Consider the following 16,164-nt stretch of genomic DNA (forward strand, 5'->3'; position numbering starts at 1 on the left):
AAAATAAATGAAAGGTCACATTAGCTAGATCTCAGTGAAATTCTGTTGGCAAAAAAGTCCAATAGCATAGCAATGTATGAAGCACAGCTCAGACATAAGTCACTTTCAAACCAATCAGATTTCTGTTGGCCTGTGTGGCGAATTTGCATGACCAATAAACATGAGCGAAATCTGCGTCGGTAACTTTTACGCCCGTAAGCGAAACTTCAAAATGTGAGGATTCCTACTGAAATGACTGGATTTTGTCTGCGAAATTTAAGAAATTTAACTTTAAAAATGTCCAAAATAAAAGGCTCATTTGAAAAACATAAAATTGGTGCAATAACAATACTGTGCAATAGTCACACAAGGGATCAGACAACCTAACTCATAAAGACTACCTAACCATTCCTTGACTTGCGGTGGTATTGTTAGGGTTCGGGATGGTGGAGTCAGGGTGTGACGTGTGGGTGGAGAGAAGCAGATTTTATTGGGTGGAGTGAAAAGCCCAGCATGCGTGGAAAGACTAGGCAGGAGACAGGCTTAGTCTATCAAACAAGAGAGAGGGAGAGTAGACACAGATGGTCCCATCAATAACCCCCACTCTTTCCTCCACCACCAAGGGTGTTCACATCCACTATTTGGTCACTAGAATCAAGCACAAAGACTGATGGTCTGGCCGGAGCAGATGGCAGGTATTTGTGGACCTGTGGGGAACGGTGGTACAGGATGCCTCAAGCAGGAAGTGTGAGAATTCTACAGCAAAAGAGACTTCATTAACAATAATGGGCGGTAAATTGTAATGACATAGCTGTCAGGCAGAGGCATTGTTCTAATTACTGATAATAAACTGGTTTAAGTTTATTTTGATCTTGTTTGTAATATAGTTTAGAGTCAGTAAGAAGTCTTTCCTGCATTGCCATTTAGTGCCACTACTGCACTTGCACCATCAAAAATAAAATAAAAAGGGCTTTCCAATTTCCAAATCAATTGTCTAGGGCTTTTTATGTAATAAGCAAAACCTGGAAATAAAATAAAAAATATATATATATTTGTGATTATAGTCTGACCTTTTATGAAATAACTGGACATCCAGGGTAAGGCTAAACTAGACAGAATAAGGTTTGAACTATGAATAATAAATATGAATAATCTTAGTCAGTAGCACTATAAATTACACAAGCCCCAAGACTTTGGTAACACTGAACAAACCGTAGGACAAGTTTAGACAATAACTCATAGTTCATTCATAATTTAGCAAAGCTGGTGTCAGTATAAAAAAGTAAAAGTGACATAACTTAAATCTGATGAGCAACTGATGATGAATAAATTAATGAATCAATCAATCAATGAACTAATGAATCAATCGATCAAATCAATCAATCATTCAACAAGGTAAAGTGTATATCTTAGATTATGTAACTGATTACCATCTCTTTTAATTTCTTTCAATTCTTTCACTAGTTCATATTAAATAGTTGGTGTTGCCATTAATTTTTAAAAGTACAAAAATATTCCAAATATAGTTTGTCAATGCAAATCACAAAATAATGAGCAAGTTCTGTTTTGAATATAGATTTAGATATAAACTACCCAAATATGTAAAATCTCTGTAGCCATTACTAAATCAAACCAAAGTTTTACATAAAAAAATATATATATAGACCCTCATTCAGAAGTGCATGGCAGGGCATTTGTGTATCATTTAAGAGCTTCATTAGAGGTTATAACATTTATGTGGGGAAATATTCACCCATGGCAGGTTGAGGACAGCGTCCATGTCAGGAGCCAGCAGGGGCAGGCCAGTGAGTCGTGACCCGGTGCCATGAAAGGAACGCCAACTGTGCGACATCAAACAGACAATCTTGCCAAAGAAAACAACACTATTGTGCTTTGCCAGCAGGCCAAGAGACCAAATTATGAGTTTACACGTCTCTGCACTTGCTATGAAGTAATGCACCCATGCGTCACAAAGTACAAATAAAAAGCTATACTTTTTAAAGCAGAATTCATACATTTTCAATAGGGATGGACTGAAAAGTCACAAAATGTGTCTGAAATATAAACTTAACAGATGCATTAATGCACATTAAGAGTAACATGATCATTCTAGACTGATTTAACTAGACTTGATTCAGCTTTCACATCAATACTGCATCTTTGTGCCTTTCCATATTTTATGTTCATCTTACATCATTCTCTCTATGCAGTCAGTGCCGCATGGAGCGCACGGTGATGGATATTAATACTGCATCTTTGTGCCTTTCCATATTTTGTTATGTTCATCTTACATCATTCTCTCTATGCAGTCAGTGCCGCATGGAGCGCACGGTGATGGATATGGCAGGTTTGTGTGTTGATAAGACTGACTGTCAGGTTCTCCTGCGGCTTTCTGTGCAACAACCACTGGGATTCTCACACCTTTCAGTCCTAGCTGCATGGCTGACCTAACCTGATAACTCTAAAATAAGCTTCATATGACTCATGATGGTGCTAAAGCAAACTATATGAGTCACAGTTATGACTGATTAAACATTGCCAAGTTTATAGATCAGAAGAACAGAAACAACACGTGGGAACTATGAGCAAAAACAGTTAGTCATGATGACAGACTTACTATGTGAAGTGTAACCTTAACAAACTTGATTACTAATAGGAAGTACTCTTGAATTAAAGTCAACATAAAATCTCTGATGTACTACTGATCTTACTACATGTGATTCACTGCTATTCCACAGAACACCGAGGTTTGTGTTCGTTATCTTCATCAAAATAGAAATGTCCTTTTTAGCTAACATTCCAAATTAATTACACTCTTAAAACATAAAGGTTCCAAAAGAGGTTTGCCATAGAAAAAACATTTTTGGTTCCCCAATGAACCTTTCAGAGAACAGTTCTTAAAAGAACCATGTTTTTCTTAGTGTGAAGAGCAATTACATTAATAAAAATTTAAAGAACGTTTTTCCAATAAAAACACTTTTTTTGGAATGTAAAGTTTCCATGCTAGATTTCAATAAAGAACCTTTAATTTTCAGGAGTTTCACTCCATTCTGTTAAGTAACGCACTTTTCATAATCCAATCAACTGACAATGTATAAAATATCCTTAATAAGTCTTGCTATATATTTAATTTCACTTCAAATAAATTAGATTACACATATAAAATGGTTGTTTGTTTACTTTTTACTGCTTCCCAGCCTTATTGAATCATAAAAACACAATCTAAGTACAAAATAAGTGATGGTCAGGATCAGGATAAGAAGAGAATGTGCAAACACCAAGAGCCTGGAATACAAATGACACCCCACTTAGGACACAAGTCCTCGGGATAAGCCGATAAAACGGGATTCCAAGGACAATTCCGGCCTTTCTTCTCTCTCGCAGTATCACTTTCACGACAACCACAGTGTTGCAGAGGAAGTCAATCCCAAACCATTCCAAATCAGGTTGAGGGAAACTACAGTTTACACAGACAATATGTTACATTCACCTTTACCTAACATGGATGCCAATTTTTAGAAGACCATTAAAAAAAGCACAAAAACATAACTGTCAACACTGCACCAGCATAAAGTTTGTGCTAAAACAAGTCTAAGAAAAAAGTCATGGCTGTTAATCTAAGGGGTGTTTTCATGTTACTACAACTCCATTTGGCTGCAGCGTGAAGCTAATGAGATGCTCGGCACGGGCGGATTCTGTGCATCACGCTGCTATTAACAGCCTTAGTCATCATCAGAGCGAGGGGCTGAACATTCCTGCCAAATGAGCACTGCTGCTCTGACAAACGCCATGTCATGATAGCGACGTACCTCTCTCTCTCTCTCTCTCTCTCTCCCTCTACATAAATAATAGGCATTTCTGTCTGCAAACAGCCCTGGAGGACTCGGGCCTTGGGGTGATGCCAAATCCCCATGGTTACTACAATGCAGCAACTGCCTCTTTCCTGTGATGATGATGCTCATGAGACGAAAAGGAAACAGACCATCCGGCTTAGTTTGTTGGAAAGTAAGAGGGAAGTTTTTAAGAAGTTCTGCTCAACAGTGACCATAACACAAGGTGCAAATTTGACCGATGAGTTTCAATTACATTCGCAATCACTAGATAAATTGTAAAACAAAAACAAATTTTCAAAAAATGTAAAATGACTAGAAACATTTATGTTTACTTTAGAAGTATCTGTATAATGAGCAAGAGACATTTGAGTGGCCAGGAGAAAGGGACAGTGACTAAGTGTGTCTAACAATATGGAATATTTTCAGTATTGTTAAACATGTTCCTGCAGCTACTTGGTATAAAAACTCATGCATCATCATCTTCATCTAAATATAACATGGCTGCAAGAGAAAGGCATTGACCTGGTATAAAATACTCAAAACAGAATGAAAAACGAATCAACTCAAAACAGAGAAAAACTGGGTTGTTGAGCACAATACGTGCATTAATGACTATTCATTTCAAAACTGAATACACACAAAACATGTTTTCAGTTTCTGAATTAAAGTCATATTTTCATTTTTGTGGGACAAGGTGGTGGTATCATTAAAGGCTGAAAATCTTGGAAAAATAAGAAATGCTGGCATAATTTTCATTATTTTCCCCCCAAAAAAGTAGCATTTATACAGTATATAACTAGATACTGACAAGATTTTTAAAACATTTCTCCTATTTTTTATTTCAACCTCATTTGTCACTGACCCAACATGTGACAACAAGCTTCTCCCAAACCTGTAGTTTACAAAAACAAGATCATCTGATTTATATTTTGTGAGTCTTTACACAAAATGCTCAATCTGTGAATCAAACATTCAGCATGATGCACAAGTGATCTGTTCAATGATTAAATGCTCTCACTGCACCACTGCCTTCAGCAGCCATTCAACTACTACTGCACTTTATGATTCTTACCTTTGACTTGAGTCTCGTACTCTGTAATGATCTCTTTATCCTTTTTGAACTTCACAGGAGGATTCGACATTTTCAATAGCGATTCGAAATATTTCAGTTCAGTTCCGAGAATGTTTGTAAACTGGTTTGTTTGGGGGCTTTTCCAATTTCCAGGTCACCCTACAGCGGCCAGTGCATCCCAGAGATTTTTCAAGCTGTTCAGGCTAAAACAAATCCCAAAAGCCAAACGCCGCAAATGTTCATCTTCCGAGTTCCCAACGATTCCGAATGTAATTCCGCCGTCAATGCGATCAAAACACAGCGCGCACGGGAAGAGTTTCCTCCCAAACAAGTAACCCTTTCCTTGGGCAAATGTCCACGGCTTGTTGTTCCAGCAAGAGGCAATCCGGTCCTTCAAACTGTCTTTTAGTCACCCGCCGACGGATCTGGACAGACTGAGCAGCATAATGACTGGCGTGATTTTCTGCACCCTTTCCTCGCGTCCGTGGGTCTGATCGCCGGACAGTTTCACGGATTCTGACTGACCTCAAAGCAGCTGCAAAAGCAAGTGGTTGGAAATGGGAGGGATTGGAGGCGGAGGGGGTGCACGTAGCGGAAATGTGGACGGGATTGACAACTTTTCTAACCAGTTGTCCCCGAAAGTAATTTTGTTCTGTAGTAGTTATAGAGTAGACAATTAAAAACATAGCATTTCGATGCTTACAAACAAATCAAAACAGTTTGAAAAACTTATTGTGAAATGTGCTGTGTTTTTAAGATTTGTTTATACAAATCGTTTCATTACGAGTCCTTTAAAAGTGTATATGATTTCTAATTATTACGTTTTAAAGTAAGCCTTTTGAATATTTTTAACAGTTTTTAACAACTCGTTTTTAGGACCGCTGAGGAACGCGTCGTGTAGGGCGCCTAGTGGCCAGTATTTGAAATTGCATGTAATTAAATCACTTTGTCTCTGTGACATCTAGGAGAAGAAATGAAAGGATTGTGATTCCGTTCCGGTTCAATTGACGACGATCATAAGATAATTTCCGATTTTAGCATAAGATATATATAACCAGTTGTAGCAGTGTCACACAGTCAGAGTTAAATGTAATGCAATTTGGACTTTTTACTGACTTTTCACAGTTTGTACAAGGGGCAAAATGTAATCCTTAAACGGTTTCTACATGTTAAATAAAAATGCTAAACAAAAAAAGGCATTTTAAATGGTTTATTTATTTTTCTGTTTTATAAAATACTAGCAAAACCTATAATATTGTACATATAATTTCTGAAGATGGATATTGTGGATAAACTGACAGTCACACAGCGCCTCTTATAGGACAGCTGTTTTGTTGCAATACTTAGTGATTCACCTTTTAATTTATTTACAAATGCCTTTCATGTACCCCTATAGATTTTATTGTTTTATTCTTGTCCCAGACCTGGACTTTCAATCTATAAAAAAAAATCCATTATTAAAAGACAAAGTACATTAAGACAGAAATATCAGTTTAAAACTATGATAATCTAAACAAAGAGTGGCATAGTTATAAATCTTTTCCATGTTTTGTTTTAGTCTTTTTTTTGTATTGTTATTGTAAAATGATTTAAAGAAATAAAATGCTGAAACATTTTCCCCACATTTATCTGCTACAAAAAAATCTACTTATCCCTAAACTGTGTAAATGAATGTAAAGCACAGAGTGCTGCAGTATGCAGGGTGAGTAATAGAAAATATGGACATCAGTTTAAATTTTAACATGAATTTGATTTGTTAATCAAATTTACTTGTTCAAAATCATTTTAATATCATTCCCTATCACCAAAAAGGAACAACCAAAAAGGAGACATTTTATTTTACCCTTTCCTTGGGCAAATGTCCACGGCTTGTTCCAGCAAGAGGCAATCCGGTCCTTCAAGCTGTCTTTTAGTCACCCACCGACGGATCTGGACAGACTGAGCAGCATAATGACTGGCGTGATTTTCTGCACCCTTTCCTCGCGTCCGTGGGTCTGATCGCCGGACAGTTTCACGGATTCTGACTGACCTCAAAGCAGCTGCAAAAGCAAGTGGTTGGAAATGGGAGGGATTGGAGGCGGAGGGGGTGCACGTAGCGGAAATGTGGACGGGATTGACAACTTTTCTAACCAGTTGTCCCCGAAAGTAATTTTGTTCTGTAGTAGTTATAGAGTAGACAATTAAAAACATAGCATTTCGATGCTTACAAACAAATCAAAACAGTTTGAAAAACTTATTGTGAAATGTGCTGTGTTTTTAAGATTTGTTTATACAAATCGTTTCATTACGAGTCCTTTAAAAGTGTATATGATTTCTAATTATTACGTTTTAAAGTAAGCCTTTTGAATATTTTTAACAGTTTTTAACAACTCGTTTTTAGGACCGCTGAGGAACGCGTCGTGTAGGGCGCCTAGTGGCCAGTATTTGAAATTGCATGTAATTAAATCACTTTGTCTCTGTGACATCTAGGAGAAGAAATGAAAGGATTGTGATTCCGTTCCGGTTCAATTGACGACGATCATAAGATAATTTCCGATTTTAGCATAAGATATATATAACCAGTTGTAGCAGTGTCACACAGTCAGAGTTAAATGTAATGCAATTTGGACTTTTTACTGACTTTTCACAGTTTGTACAAGGGGCAAAATGTAATCCTTAAACGGTTTCTACATGTTAAATAAAAATGCTAAACAAAAAAAGGCATTTTAAATGGTTTATTTATTTTTCTGTTTTATAAAATACTAGCAAAACCTATAATATTGTACATATAATTTCTGAAGATGGATATTGTGGATAAACTGACAGTCACACAGCGCCTCTTATAGGACAGCTGTTTTGTTGCAATACTTAGTGATTCACCTTTTAATTTATTTACAAATGCCTTTCATGTACCCCTATAGATTTTATTGTTTTATTCTTGTCCCAGACCTGGACTTTCAATCTATAAAAAAAAATCCATTATTAAAAGACAAAGTACATTAAGACAGAAATATCAGTTTAAAACTATGATAATCTAAACAAAGAGTGGCATAGTTATAAATCTTTTCCATGTTTTGTTTTAGTCTTTTTTTTGTATTGTTATTGTAAAATGATTTAAAGAAATAAAATGCTGAAACATTTTCCCCACATTTATCTGCTACAAAAAAATCTACTTATCCCTAAACTGTGTAAATGAATGTAAAGCACAGAGTGCTGCAGTATGCAGGGTGAGTAATAGAAAATATGGACATCAGTTTAAATTTTAACATGAATTTGATTTGTTAATCAAATTTACTTGTTCAAAATCATTTTAATATCATTCCCTATCACCAAAAAGGAACAACCAAAAAGGAGACATTTTATTTTAAAATAAACAAATACATAAACATTTTTATATATTTTTTGCATAAAAGTCCAAAAGGTTCAAGAAGCATCTAAAGACATCTTTTCTGTGAGCACTTGACTGAATTCTGTCAAATCAATTCAAAATTGCAAGAGTCTAAATGCTAGATAAATAAAGATCAGGCAGGTTAAAAGTAAAATTAATTTATTTTAATAACTTGCACTGAGCTAAAAGCAAAAAACACCTTCAAGTGAGAAAAACTAAATGTTAACTATATTAAATATCTGTCTATGTAACCCAGCTAGGTTATAAACAAAAAAAAAACACACTTCGTACTACTTTTTGCACTGTTATTTCCACTGAAACATCATGACTTAATAAATTAATACTTTACAGTAAACATGGAGGGCATTAATGCACAGCAGCATATGGTAAACCATGAACACACAGTAGCATCTTATATTTCACATGTATAATTGAGTAAATGATGACTGAAATGATGAATTGTCATTTTTGGGTGAACTGTCTCTTTAAGGTTTTCCAAACTAATCCTAGGTGATTTTGAAAAAGGCATCTTCCAACACCTCTGTGAATTTGTCCTTCATCTGCTGACGAAAGCCACTGTACCACTCCAGCACTCTCATCCTCCTCTCTGTTTTTTCCTTCTGGCTCATCTCTCTCTCCCTCTCCAGGATGGCAGGCAGCTCCCTCCAGTCCTTGAGGAAGATGAAGGGTGCTCCTGCATCTTTAAGTAGTCGGAGCGGGGACCGGTTACCAACTGCACAGGCCCCTGGAGTCAGGACGTCCTCCACCACGGGCACAGAGCCATAGGCACAGGCTTCATAGATGCGGTAGCACTCTGTGTTCACTCCCACCGGACAAAGAGTGAGGTCACTTTGTGCTAATGCCATCTGGTACTGTCTGGAGGTGTCTGCCGTCTCCTGAGGAAGCCACCTGATGACAAAACGGCAAGAGGTATTTAAAAAAAACACTTGCTGCAGTCCAGCAATGCTTGAGATATTATTTGTGAAGGATTTATGGGTAAAACAAAAACATGAGAATGTGTACTGGCTAAGTAAACAATTATACATACTAACTAATCATCATAACTTACACTACCATTCAAAAATTGTACTTTTTTTGGGGGGGGGGGTCTCATGCTCATCAAGGCTGCATTTATTTGTTCAAAATACAGTAAAACAGTAATATTGTGAAACTTTACTACTAATTAAAATATTTTTTCAGCATCATTACTTTAGTCTTCAGTGTCACATGATCCTTCAGAAATCATTCATGGTGCTCAAGAAACACTTTTCAGTATTCTGTGATTAATAAAAAGTTCAAAAGAGCAGCATTTATTTGAATGTTGTTGTTTTTGTGTGTGTGTGTGTGTGTGTGTGTGTAAGATTATAAATGTCTTTACTGTCTCTTTTGATCTATTTAATACATCCTTGCTGAATAAAAATAGAGATTGCTTTAAAAAAAAAAATTACCTGACCCAAGTTTTTTTTTTTACATCTTCCTAACAATACAGTAAGTATTTTAAATATTTAGTATTTCAATTTGCAATTTTGTTGTGAATCCTTGCTGAATAAAAATAGAGATTTCTTTAAAAAAAAAAAATTACCTGACCCAAGTTTTTTTTTTTTACATCTTCCTAACAATAGAGTAAGTATTTTAAATATTTAGTATTTCAATTTGCAATTTTGTTGTGAATGCAATCTGTTTCAAATTAGACCGACAAAATAATGGACAGTACTTCCAAAAATACATACTTCTCTCTAACATGCATGAGGCAATCTTTCTCCAAGCCATTCTGCTTTAGGACGCCCATGAGAGTTTCCCTGGAGGAGTTTTTGTACATAGTCCCGAGAAAGTTGCAGAGATATGGTCTAGCAGTTTTCACCATCTGACCGCTAAGTGTGACTACAGGGAAATGCCTGTATCTGTAGAGAAAGAAAAAACACGTTATAAACAATCAAACTAACTGATTTTATTCTAAATTACATAAAAACAATAAAATCGGATACTAATAAAATATTACAGAAACACACCTCATAAAATATAAAACAAAAATGAGTTTTAAAAAATAGAAACTTACGTGGCAACACCCAGTGGCCACTGGAAGATGTCTTTATCATTGACCCAAGGACTGTCGTACACAAGAAAGAGCAGGTCCACAAACCCACCGTGCCTCTTAAGGTAAGGACTGATCCAGTCATTATTGCACTGCTCATTGCCCAAAAGAACCACAGCAACCCGAGAGACCGAGTGCATCTGCACCAGACCCTGGATGTGCTGCAGCCACTGGATGGAGTACGAGATTTTCTGCTGCTCACGGCCATTCAAAACCAACACCACACTGTCTGTGTCGAGAGAAACGTGCCCTTGGACCACTGCTGGCCCTGTGTAAAAACTGAGGACAAATTATAATAAAAGAGATTGCAAAGTTGTGCATTCTGAAATTTTTTGAAAGAAATCCCTATGCTCAGGAAGACTCCAATTATATATAAAAAAGAATGAATTATTAAAAACAAAAATTATATATATATATATATATATACAGTATTATTGTGAGGTATTATTACAATTTAAAATTACTGTTTTATATTTTAAAATGTACATTTTTAATGAATTTTCTGCATTTTCTTCTGGATTTTAAAACATCATTCATTTGTAATAGAAACCTTTTGTAACATTAAAAAAAGTCTTCACTTCTGATCAATTTAATGCATCCTCGTTGAATAAAACTGTCAGTTACCTGAAATTGATCTTCCCAGACTGAATCTCTCCTTCTCTCCATTGGCTGGATTTGTCTTGTGGGTTGAGAGGCCCTTCTAAAATATGTTTCCACAAATAAAGTCCTAGGAAAAGGTAAACAAGGAACATTATCTCATTTATGCTCTCTACTAATGCAAAAAATGAAGACACAACAAGCAATGCAATGATCTCTGGAACCAAAAAAAACAAAAACATATTCCACTTGCCAATGGCCGCTTTGCCCCAGATCTGAACTTTATATGTTTTTGGCCTGTTCTTAGCTGCATGAGCTTGGTATGATCTGAAGGCATCTCTCCGCTTCTGCAGAACTAAGGAATATGCACGTTCATCCTCTTCCCATGGGTTCCACTCTTCCTCTCCTGCTTTTCCATTATCTGGAAACGTACATTATTAAACAAATCTGTTTACACTCCATCATCAATTGATATGCTTTTATTGCATTTACACTATATTATATTGTTTATGTTTATTACAACAAACCTATTAGATGATGCAGGTTATGATTAATTGTCTTACCTATAATCACATAACCCTTTTTTACCACACGATGAACGCGAGAAATAACCCTCTTGTTGAAAAACACATTATACGCTGCATACAACGAAAATATTGCATAAGCCAAAACAACTATGATCCCTATTTTCCGGCGTAAAAATCTCATGTTTAATTTTCAGGTGACCATCCTGCGATTTCCCGACCAGTGAACACATTTTTGGTTTTGAGTCGGATCTTTTTAATGAATTGGTTCACGTTTGAACGATTCGTTCTCAAGCCCGAGAACCGACTAGTAAGCTGAGAAGAATCGGATCAAAAGAACCGATCCGCCGAAATGAGTCGAACGTCTCGTCACTACTGTTTACATTTTCCCGAGACTGCCTTGTACTGCCTGTTCAAAACTATAACAATTATCAGAAATATTTAAATATTTCAAGAAATATATTGAAAATAACTTGAGGCGCTAATTGAATAATGTATTGTATTTATCATTTAAATAGCTTTGTGTGAGAAATTATTTTATCATCTCTGTTTTACTTTGCGCTTTCTGTTCAGTAAATACCCAGCCAACTATGAAGCACCGAGGGAGGAGCTTCCGCAGTACAAGCTCTCTCTTCTAAGGTCGGTGTGACCGTACGGGCTGTAAGTAGCCTTTTTAACCGTACAAAAATGATGTCTCTGCCCGCTCGTATGGGGGCTTTCTCCCCTTACCTGCAGGCTTGTGGTCCGCTGAAAGCGTTACTTCCCGGAGCAGTGAACACAGAAGTGCTGGTGAAGTCTGCTGCGTGCGGTAGGTGACCACATAACCGGGACATATCATGACAGGCTGTTCATAACTCTTGATATTCTAGACCAGTATCGGGTGTAATGCATGACTAAGTAATAAATTACTGTAATTTAATCACTTTTCCCTTGAAAAAGTAAAGTAACGGATTACTTTACTGAATTCTGTGTAATTTAATTACAGTTACATCTGATGTAATTGATGTAAAAATGTACAGACTATAGAATCATGTTAGAATATAAAGCAATAGTGAATTTAATATCTAACTACCATCGTTCAATTTTATGTTTTAATGTAACCTTGTCCCTTTAAAATTCTTTGGTCAGTTCAAGATTTTTTTTTTTTTTCAATTTTATAATATTTATTTCAGAATCAGAATCAGAATCAGAAGAGCTTTATTACCAAGTATGTTTACACACACAAGGAATTTGACTTGACGACAGGAGCTTCCAGTGTAGAAGAAAGTACAAACATAGTGCAGACATACATGATAGTGCAGACATACATAGGAATAACACAGTAGGGATGTAATCTTTTAATTATTTGAAATAATTAAAAGAGCAGTTATATGTCTATCCTTATTGTTCAACTGGTTGAGGCTGATATAGGATTTAGAAAGTAATTAGTAATGCAAACTTTTTTAGAGAGCGAGTTATTAGTACAGTAATCTAACTACAGTGTTGAAGATGTAATTAGTAGCTAGTAGTAATTACTTTTTTACAGTAACTTACCCATCAGTTCCAGACTAATGTTTGTTATGCTACAGAAATAGTCTAAAAATTAAAGGTCTGAATAAGATGTCTTTGTATTACTTTATTTAAATATATTTACTTATTCTGGTTGTTGTTGTTCCATTGTTGCATACCAGACCTCATTCTAATACAGTAATTAATCCTATAATAAGTCATATTATTGACATATTATATATTATATGTGTGACCCTGGACCACAAAACCAGTCATAAGTCTCAATTTAAAAATGGACCCTTATGACTGGTTTGTGGTCCAGGTTCACATATTATATAAAACTATTAATTAATATATTTATATAAATTATTTAATTAATTTACAGATGCAATAAAATAGGTTATATCCCTTTATATATATATATATATATATATATATATATATATATATATATATATACAAATGCCGGTGATTACGGCGGGTACTACTGCCCCTGCCACGGGTCACATTATGATGCTTCAGGAAGGATCAGAAAAGGACCCGCGCCTCTCAACTTGGAGGTGCCTTATTATGAGTTTCCTGATGAGGATACTGTAATTGTTGGATAAACACTGGACATTTTCTCTGTATGCTTGTAATGTGTCTGGCCAAATCTAACTATTAATAAATATATGTTTTAAAGCAGCCAACATCTGTTTTTGAGGCTTTTGACTGGGCATGCAAATCTTGGTTACAAATTAACAAACACGGTTCCATCAGAACACCAAAAAAAAGTTTAATTAAATATTTTTAAAAAGGCATTCAACAATATCATTCATATATATTCTACAATGTCTAATCTTCCTAATTGTTCTGAAAACAAGCTGCACATTATGTCAGGATATTATTGCAAAATATATACATTGTCAGATTCATAGGGAAGCTTGTTTCTGGCACGGAAAAAAAAAAGGTACAAATTGCAACTTTTTATCTCAATTCGGATTTTCACAAGCCACAATCTTTATCACAATTCAGGATATATATTTTTTTCTCATAATTATCACAAAACTGACTTTTTTCCCTTAGAATTCTCACAATTCTGTGGGGGGTTTTTCCATCATTAAATAATTCGGACTTTTTTCTCAAAATTGCGAGAAAAAAATCTAAATTGTGAGATTAAAGGCCCATTCACACCAAGCACGATAACTATAAAGATAACGATAAAGATATAGTTCTAAAAATCGTTCTCAATATTAAAGAATAGCATAGTTCACACCACAACGATAGCGATACAGAGGAAAGATATCGTTGGAATCCCTTTCAAAACAATTTTTTTCCAGCTGATGAACGATAAAACACTGACAGCCAATCAGAATCCATCCTGTTGTAACGAGCTCAAGAATTTAAAGCGGCAGACGCATGTGCGCTTAATAAACAGACAATATCGTTCGCTGGTGTGGACACATGAAAATTTGATACCGGCATATCCCTAGTGTGAACGGGCCTTAAGTCACAAATATTTTTTATCTCACAACTCTGTTTTTTCCCTCAGAATTCTGAGTTTACATCTCGCAATTCTGTTTTTTGTTTCTGCCATGGAATAATTCTGACTTTTTTTCTCTAAAATGCAAGAAAAGAGTCAGAATTGTCAGATATAAACTCTGAATTGCGAGAAAAAGAGTCATAATTGTAAGATTTAAAAAAAAACAAAAAAAACACTCACAATTACCTTTTTTTATCCTGTGGAGGAAATAAGATTTCACAGATTCAACTGTACCATTATAAAGTTAAAAAACATTTTTATACAGTACTACAGTACTAATATGCTGTACGCCATTTTCAACTACAGTACTCAAGCATCCAATCAAACAACCCGTATGACACATGATTATAAGGTTTGAAATGTTGTTTCTCATTACGTCAGTCTACATAATGCACTTCAGCTTGAAGTTCCTTTTGTATATAGCTCAGAAGAGCAGCGGTCACTTGCTGCTGTAGAGTGGCATTTCCCATTACAAGGGCAGTCAGCTGTGCAACATCAGTCCATGTTATTGAGCCTAAGATGGTTACTATATCCTCACAGAGTCTGCGCTGCTGGTCAGGTGTCAGTTCCATGATAACCTGAGGTAGAGCTTTAAACTGTCCGCTCGTCATCCAGCATCCAATCAGTCCACCAACAGCCCCACCTTTAAAAAGACAAAAGCGCAGGTAAGAGAAACCAGCATCACATATTACAGTATATATAAGGTTGTATGCTGTATGTAAGGCATTGAATGGACTTGCCCACTGCAATTCCCAATGGACCCCCTATTAAGCCTCCTGCAAAAGCCAAACCACCAGCGGCCGCTGCTCCTTTTCCAGACTGCTTTACCGCGGTTTTTACTTGTTGGTTTGCGGATAGCTCACAACACAGTTTCATTACGTCATCAATGCGTGGCGGCATCTTGCTTGGCAAAGTTAGAACACAATTATTTAGCGATTTGTAGAAATATAAAAAATAAAGTGTGGCTATATCATGAAATATATTGAACTAACATATATGAGTGATGTGCAAACAGACGATCAAATAAAAGATCTAGGTTATATAAACGATATAGTAAGCACTTACTGTATACGATGTGTCTAAATGGCACATTAAAATACTGCTGTGCACCGTACACTCACCTTCAAAGGCAACTTTTAGATTCCCTATTTACAGTATAAAACCGAATTAATGGCATCAATCATTTGGAGATTTGGCGACTCAAGCCAAGCTATCAAACCTCCAGAAGTCAACACATCACGCCAACAAGCGCTATGTCATGATTTTTTAAAAGTGTGAAGCTGGAAATATATTTTTCAAAATAAAAGACCTTATTTTGTTGCGCGTTTGTGAGTAATTTGAATGTCCTTGAACTATGTCTCTGCAACATTTACCAACATATTATAGCCCCAAATATTGTGTGTGTATGCCAATTTTTAAAAGTTACAATATTTAATTTTGAATTGTATTTCAACGATAAAGTGAACTTTGCTTAAAACGAAATGCGAGAATTGTAAATCTGTCTTTACACATACTTACATAACGATCATTTAAATATTTACACATATTTTAATTATTTTATTTAATTTGGCCCTCCATATGAAACACAATGGTAAGAACGTTAAATCAGAACCTTTTCTTTCAGAACGTTTTTATTTTTAATCTGTCGTCTTATATTTTCACTTCTCCTTTTTACCTATAAACATAGCTA

At 35.7% G+C, this 16,164-nt stretch overlaps 3 protein-coding genes across 8 annotated transcripts in view; all 3 read right to left on the reverse strand.

The window, feature by feature from the left end:
* The window catches only part of srgap1a (SLIT-ROBO Rho GTPase activating protein 1a), a 107,247-nt gene extending 101,794 nt beyond the window's left edge, over positions 1–5,453 (reverse strand). For all 3 annotated transcript variants that reach the window (XM_016530830.1, XM_016530828.1, XM_016530829.1), the window contains exon 1: positions 4,885–5,453. In XM_016530830.1, the coding sequence (XP_016386316.1) occupies positions 4,885–4,954 (70 nt within the window). In that variant the 5' untranslated portion in view covers positions 4,955–5,453. The remainder of the gene's footprint in view (positions 1–4,884) is intronic.
* Positions 5,454–8,432: 2,979 nt separating this feature from the next.
* On the reverse strand, positions 8,433–11,704 carry LOC107722461 (transmembrane protein 5). The gene is made up of 6 exons (XM_016530816.1): positions 11,504–11,704; positions 11,194–11,361; positions 10,968–11,070; positions 10,308–10,622; positions 9,982–10,152; positions 8,433–9,160 (listed from the first exon to the last, which is right to left on the reverse strand). Exons 1-6 carry the CDS (start codon positions 11,646–11,648, stop codon positions 8,758–8,760), a joined length of 1,305 nt encoding a protein of 434 aa, XP_016386302.1. The 5' UTR covers positions 11,649–11,704; the 3' UTR covers positions 8,433–8,757.
* A 2,972-nt stretch (positions 11,705–14,676) lies between these two features.
* Positions 14,677–16,164, reverse strand: part of LOC107722486 (protein C19orf12 homolog) — a 2,508-nt gene continuing 1,020 nt past the window's right edge. For 2 of the 4 annotated variants that reach the window (XM_016530848.1, XM_016530847.1), the window contains exons 2-3: positions 15,215–15,378; positions 14,677–15,117 (exon numbers count right to left, since the gene is read on the reverse strand). In XM_016530848.1, the coding sequence (XP_016386334.1) occupies positions 14,852–15,117; positions 15,215–15,374 (426 nt within the window). In that variant the 5' untranslated portion in view covers positions 15,375–15,378 and the 3' untranslated portion in view covers positions 14,677–14,851. Of the gene's footprint in view, positions 15,118–15,214; positions 15,379–15,595; positions 15,756–16,164 lie in introns of those variants that run through there. The other 2 variants (XM_016530845.1, XM_016530846.1) reach the window with 2 other exon arrangements.

The sequence above is a fragment of the Sinocyclocheilus rhinocerous genome, unplaced genomic scaffold (genome assembly GCF_001515625.1).
Source record: "Sinocyclocheilus rhinocerous isolate Xijiao unplaced genomic scaffold, SAMN03320098_v1.1 scaffold604, whole genome shotgun sequence".
Taxonomy (NCBI): domain Eukaryota; kingdom Metazoa; phylum Chordata; class Actinopteri; order Cypriniformes; family Cyprinidae; genus Sinocyclocheilus; species Sinocyclocheilus rhinocerous.

What these genes read in the sequence shown, in the direction of transcription:
- LOC107722461 (XM_016530816.1), bottom strand. Translation starts at nt 11,648, where the DNA reads ATGAGATTTTTACGCCGGAAAATAGGGATCATAGTTGTTTTGGCTTAT. An exon ending in CTGGGGCAAAGCGGCCATTG is followed by an intron (nt 11,071 to 11,193) that starts GCAAGTGGAATA and finishes ACCTTTTCCTAG; the next exon opens with GACTTTATTTGTGGAAACAT. An exon ending in CTCATGCATGTTAGAGAGAA is followed by an intron (nt 9,161 to 9,981) that starts GTATGTATTTTT and finishes TTTTGTCATCAG; the next exon opens with GTGGCTTCCTCAGGAGACGG.